This window comes from Pteropus alecto, unplaced genomic scaffold (assembly GCF_000325575.1).
Source record: "Pteropus alecto unplaced genomic scaffold, ASM32557v1 scaffold269, whole genome shotgun sequence".
NCBI classification, from domain to species: domain Eukaryota; kingdom Metazoa; phylum Chordata; class Mammalia; order Chiroptera; family Pteropodidae; genus Pteropus; species Pteropus alecto.
In genome coordinates this window covers 923,006-929,873 of record NW_006443566.1, presented here as the reverse complement: position 1 = coordinate 929,873, position 6,868 = coordinate 923,006, and the positions used below count along the sequence as shown (strand labels likewise).

Below are 6,868 nucleotides of genomic sequence, written 5' to 3'. Positions count from 1 at the left end.
CGGTCAATGAAGAGGCTGAAGAAACACCCAGACACACAAATTACACAGGGGCTTTTATAGGCCTTGGTAAATAACAGTCACTAGAGAGTTCTGGGCTTGAGAGTAATGTGAGCTGACCGGCATTTTAACTGGACCACTCTGGCTACTGTGTGGGAAAATAATTCTGTGAAACAAAAAGGATGTAGGGACACCATTCAGGAGGCTCTTGCAGAATCCAGGTAAGAGAAGATGGTAGCCACGACTACAATGGTTGTATTTTAAGTACTGAGAAGCATAGTTTGGAGGTAGAGATAAGGTTTTAGGTATTGTTTGAAAAAAAAAAAAAAGAGAGAGAGAGAGAGACCCATTTCCAGTTTCAAGAATAGTAGGCGGAATACTTTAACTGGATTACACTTTCATCAGTAAAACAGAAATAATCTGATCAACTGATTTCAAAGGGCTGTATGGGATCAGATGAAAACCAATGTAAAAGGGCTTTGAAAATTATGAAGCATCATTTAAATTATAAAAATTACTCTTCATACTTCCGAGCCCTAAATAACTGCTTTTAAAATGACTAATAGTATCTCCAGAACTTTTAGTATAAAGTCTCAGAAACTGAATTCATTTACAGATGTGATCTCAGTTACAGAATCTGTATACAGATGCCCAGCTTATTGCTAACTTCACTTATTTTTTTAACTTCACTCTTTTTAGCATGATAAAATGAAACTACATATACCAAAATCATTCTGCCCAACAGAATCAGACAACAGATGCTTCACAGAGACAATCTAGACTATATTTTCTGTGACTTACAGACAAAAATCCCAAATATGCTACACCAATGTTAAATACATCTTGCACAATTCAATTAAGCCGTCCTTAAAAGATCTAAGTGAACCATTCCAAAATATTTTTGTGAAACAGACATACCTTTTCATAAATACATCACCATATTTTAAAAAATAAAATATTAAAATCTGATTACTAAGACAAATGATGTATGTGGTTCAAATACATGCACAAATGTTTATAGCATATATATTTTCTAAAATTAAGAAAAAATACTGAAGAGCTAAAATACTAAGACTGCTCGTCTTCCAACCTTGTTTCTCTTTAAATGGAATAGCTGATTCCTATGGTCTTTAAGTGACCTACAGAAATCCAATGAAAACATTTGCCTAGTTGACTATCTTCCTACAAAGCATGAATCAATAAAATAATATTTACCTCTGATTTTCATTAGAAAAATACTGAACATTAGTCAATGTTACAGAAGTCCAAATTTTTAATAAATTTTAGATTCTGTATGAAATCTCCAAATTGCTTTGAAAATAAGTCTCTGAAAATGAGAGCTTAAGAAAAATGGCTTCTTCCTAGTAAAACTTTCTGGCAAGCTTTCATGTTAAAACTTAGTTTTAAAAGTTAAACACATGTAATAACTTGGTCTAGTACTGCATATATACATTGTACCAATGTCAACGCTCTGGGTCTGATACTGTAATTAGAGGTAAGATGTAACCACTAGAGGAAGTTGGATGAGAGCATTAATATAAGTGAAATCACCTTTAAACTAATTTGTGCTATAATACACACACACTGAACAAGCTTTCAATATGCCTAATGTTACGTCTCCGACAGTATATACAATTTACCAGAACAGAGAAGACTAATTTCTAAACTCAGCTCTGTCACTATTTGTTCAATATTATACAAGTAAACTTTTGCTCATTGTTACTCTCTGTTCTATCTACTTTCTAAGGTCAAAATAATGAAATGAACTTCATTTTTATAGTACTAATATTAAAAATGCAAAGCATATTTCGTTTTACACAAAACCTAGTTATGGAATAACCATAAGGCCATGTTGTACAAGTATCACAATCTAATATTCAATGTGAAAGGGTTCAAACATTACTAAATTATATTTTAAAAACTATAAAAAACACCAATTATCCCCGAATGGTCCCTACTGAACAATTCCTTCAAATGTTAATTATAGTAACCTTTGTTTGAAAATATAGTTCCAAATTTCTCCAGATCTGTCAAAATGACAAAACAAGATAAAAAATTTTCACTATGTAACTAAAAACTTTAAAATCTCTGGGAATAATGGTTACCAAATCACTAAGTGCAATTCTCTCTTGTACGCAAAGATATCCGAACGCTAACTGAAGAGCTATGTAATTTATTGAAGTCCCACAAATCAGAGAACCAATAAAGAATATTTTTCGATTAACCAAGTGAGCTAAGGCAACTCTCCTAAAAAGATGTTTCTAACGAGTATTCCAAATATATTTTAAAGATTTATAGTTAATTCTGAGATGAATAACGAGAAAAATGGAATGAACCCCAAGAGGTTGAAGTTTTGTGGAACAGCTTTACAGAAACCCTGCAAAGACACTCTTCATCCCTAAATTTATTTGGACTATCATCATTCTTAAAGTTACTTAGTAAAATAATCATTAGAACTAGTCCTCAAGAAAAAAGTACTTAAGCCCGATAGGAAGGGTTTTAAAAATGCATAAAAGTACAAATTCAACCTGTAATGTATGTTCACTCTTCTGAGATTTGGATGTCAACTGTACACTTTTAAAAACATGTCTAAGCTATAAAAAACAAATCTAACGACTGTACCTTAAGATTCTTATTTTTTGGTTATTTTTAAACAAAAGATTATATGATTTGCAGAGAGATCATGGTATAAAAATTACTTCACCAAGTTAAATAACCTTTTTAAATAAGTTATCTCTCTCAATTTATTTTATTTTACAATAATCTACATTCTTTTTAATAAATCCTAAGGGATAAAATCTCTTAACTGTACATACGATGTTGTAGTTAGTCTTTAAATAAATTTCTAAGAGTGACAATCCTTTTCAATTCCTGCTAACTTTTTCTAGTATAACTTAAGTGCTTTTTATACATTACTTCTAAACTGTCACTTTTCAAAGAAATCCAAGGTGCCATGAAGGAAACCTAGTAATTACTGGGGGATGGGGGATCTGCATCTTACAAGTTCCACATTTAACTTGCTTTGTAAAATGCAAGTTACAAATCATAGAATATAGCCTCTTGTTATTTTTTACTAAAAATCATTAGGTTTTTTTAATCGTAAAATAAAATTTGAAATTAGTTCAATAAACAGAAACCTATTCTTACATTATTACTTATACATGCTAAGCACACAGATGATCTATCTCACTTGCATTTGACTTTGAATAGTGGCTTTTGACTTCATATATATGAATATTTATCTGTATGTATTTGATTTCATATTTAAAATAAAAATCTAAGGGAATACAAATGCCTGCAATAAAATTATACACATGCACTTTTAAAAGCTTAGTTTCGAACACATTAGCAATAAACGAAAATACCTGTGACTAAATTAAGTATTAATGAGGGAAGCATTACCGCTTCACCTCTTTAAAAGACAGAATTAAGAACAAAGATGCTCTCTCAACTCCAAAACAGAGATTTCATGATTATTCCTACATAGTACAAAGAAATATGGCAGCCAGGACTATTAGAGATGGTACAAATAGGGATGGAGTTATAGTATTAGTTAAAAGGCTCCACAGGAAGACAAACAAGTAGCTAAAAAGCAAGTTAGAAAGTAAGGCCCAGCTCAGCAAATGACAATCAGAAAAGAAGTTTCTTAAAACTAGAGCTAAGAAAACATCAGCAAGCAGATACAAATAAAAAGGAAACTAAAAGCCAACAAGAGGTATGTGGAGTTCATACAGGAAGTAAAATTAAAATCAAAATGAAGAAAAAAGGAATAAAGAAAAAGCAGCTACACCACCACTAACTCTCAAGAGTCAAAGCCTTTAAGAGTAGCTACAAGGCCAGGATTATATCTACCTTTCCTTCCAGGAATACCACAGAATTGTTGGCATACAGCGGATGCCTAATGTTTGTTGAATGAATAAGCAACAGAATATTCTTGGGATTAGTTCACCTGTAAAATGATCTGTCAGGCATGATCCACTGTAAATGTGTGAAAGCATTTATATCATTTCCTAGAGAATCTAAACTGATTTTTTTTCCGGAATCTGAGATGATAGATTAACCAGATTACAATCACCAAAAGAGATACCTAAAACACTTATCCATAAGGAGATGAGGTGTCACATCCTAGTTTGTCTTGATCGCCCAAATTTTAAAAATAAAGCACAGTACAATACAAGTAGTACCTGCCTTTCAAGAGCTAACATTTGAAATGAAATCCACTACAGAAGAGTGGTTGATATCTCAAGACAATATATACTATGGAAAATTCATGCACAAAATGGAAAATATTAATGGTTTCAGTAATTTTGCCATCAAAGAATTTCTAATACAAATTAGAAATACACACACTTTAATAACCAACCCCACATGCTGTTACTTACAAAAATATGTTGTATCTCAATAAGTAGCAGAAAGCTATAGCAAATATTCAACTATACTTTTCTCCCATCCAGTAACCATTCAAATTATCCATCTCAATGCAATTTCCTAACCATTATTTTTTTCAACCAGTAATTATGTACATAGAAGGCCAATGTTTCCCAGTATCTTAGGAGGCAAAAAAGAGACCCAAAAGATGCAGAATATTGTTTAAAAGTAAGCAAAATACTGAGCAGCTCATTGATAATCAGAGGCAGAAAGCCATATGGTTCTCTCTTTGACTCTCCTGAGGAGCTTATAAAAGCACAACCATTAGTATATATTTGTTACCTATTTAATGATACAAGGTCTTACATAAGGAAAAAATATACATGTCTTAATTATTTTAGTGAAATTCGTTTGTTCCCCAACACTTACTTTAGACATGAAACCTGGTATTTTGGTAAAGTTGGGCAAATTAACTCTGAAAATATTGCGTTTATTCACTTTTTCTCAGCCTCCTACCACAAAGAGCTTGAGGGAAGGTAATAACTGAAGGGTAACAGCATTGTACAAAAGAAATGAGGTTAATTTTTAAAGATGAATATGCAAATGAACACAGTAGAGAAGGTACATTAATAAGATACAGAATATAGGAAATAATATTTTAAGTGTTTACAACAAAAATCCAAAAGAAATTTTCAGAAGCAAAGTTTTTGAACCTACGATCTCAAAAAACCTGTTTAAAATTTACAATTTATCCTTAGGAAACACATTTGAGGCCCTTAAAAAAATAGATCTGAGCACCAACAAGGATCTCAAAATAATTAAGCCAAATAAACTAAAATCTTTACTTGAAAAGGTGAAAGTGCCTTTCTTGGAAAAAAACTCCTCTATTTCTCTCATCATTAAGAAAGCATTTGGTAAATTATATTCATAAATGCATTCTCTTATTATCAGGTGTTGGAATCCATTTTTAGATGCTTGGGTCAGCATCTTATTTCCACAGTAACTACTTCAGGAATCAAATAAATTGATAGAAAATATTTTGATAACATAATCATATAGTAATGTCCCCAAGCTAGAAATATTGCCACCTATACTTTTAAATGGAGCTACTATTAAAAAAAAAAATGTGTGAAAGTTTCAACAAAAAAGCTACTCACCACCATCCCTCTCTCTAACTCTGTGAATATGCACATTTTTGGCCTTACTGTGACCTGTGCTGTCACTATATTTGTTTTCAGGACTATCAGATCTCCGCAACATTTTATTTGGTGGTGAAGGATCTGCGGCGTCTCGCATTTTCTCATGTCTGTGATCACCACTACTGGGGTGACTCTTCGATGAATATTTAAGTGCCTGTAAAACATCACCCCCCCAAAAAAAGAGAGAAAAAAATTAAAACTTTAAACATAATTTCCTAATTTTATCATAAAATTGAGTGTTTATAACTTAAGTTTTACAAATTTTTATATCAATAAAAATAAAATTTCTATTTTCAACTATGCATTTAAGTTATGCAGGCAAGACCTAAATGCCTAAAAGTTATTAAAAAGCTCATACAAATCACAATAACCATGTTTAAAAAAAAAATCCAGTCCATAAAGTATCTTGTAAATACATGAAATCAAACACCTTGACACATTACTTCAATACATTTAAATTTTTCTGATAATTAAAAAGTGTAATCTAAAGAAAAGTAGAAACTGAGTATTACTGTAATCTATTTCTGCTCTACAACTGATAGGCACATAATGAGCTAATGTTTCCTAAGAAACCTACAAAGAAAACATCAGTTCTCTGATTCAAATAAAGCATTTCACATCTACCTTACCTATACTTACAGATGTGGAGAACAATTTTAAGGTATAAAAAATATATCAGCTAATATTTCTAACATAACAATGAAATTTAACATAACTCCTTCACAATACTGGTTTAATTTTACTATAACACATATTTTACATAACCATGACATACTAGTCTTTTAAAATCTTTAACTGTTTTAGAGGAGTAGATTCAATAGGGTTTAATCTTTAAGATTTCCCCAGGTAATCAACAATGTTTTACACATCAAAGAACCTAGGGTTTTTAACTTGAGCTTTAACTCCTGCTAGCCAGTTAACACATTAGCTTAGAAACCTACTCTCCTACTCTTTAAGTGATTAAATGTAGAAAGTATCTACTTATAGTGTCATCTGATAACCATTTGAGATTTCCCCCCGAAAACAGGTGCCACCTGTATAATTTAAAAAAAAAAAAAACTTTACATGCAGCAACTGCAGTAACAAAACAGAAACTGCACACTTAGAACCATCTTATATAAGAATGAATTATTCAAGCATCCAAAGATCTCAATTCCTACAGAACCAGAGACACTATCTTTCGCTGGTAATTATTTGAACCAAAAACAATTGAGAAGGAATAGTGGTTTAGAACACACTTAAGAATGAGAATTAGTTGTTTCTTCCCAACCTTTCATCTAATTGTAATACCTTAACATTAACTT

At 31.5% G+C, this 6,868-nt stretch overlaps 1 protein-coding gene across 4 annotated transcripts in view; it reads right to left on the bottom strand.

Moving 5' to 3' along the window:
• The window catches only part of WAC (WW domain containing adaptor with coiled-coil), an 80,349-nt gene that overhangs the window by 71,463 nt on the left and 2,018 nt on the right, over positions 1 to 6,868 (bottom strand). For 3 of the 4 annotated variants that reach the window (XM_006924168.3, XM_006924169.3, XM_025041260.1), the window contains exon 3: positions 5,523 to 5,718. In XM_006924168.3, the coding sequence (XP_006924230.1) occupies positions 5,523 to 5,661 (139 nt within the window). In that variant the 5' untranslated portion in view covers positions 5,662 to 5,718. Of the gene's footprint in view, positions 1 to 5,522; positions 5,737 to 6,868 lie in introns of all 4 variants that reach the window. The other variant, XM_015598741.2, reaches the window with a different exon arrangement.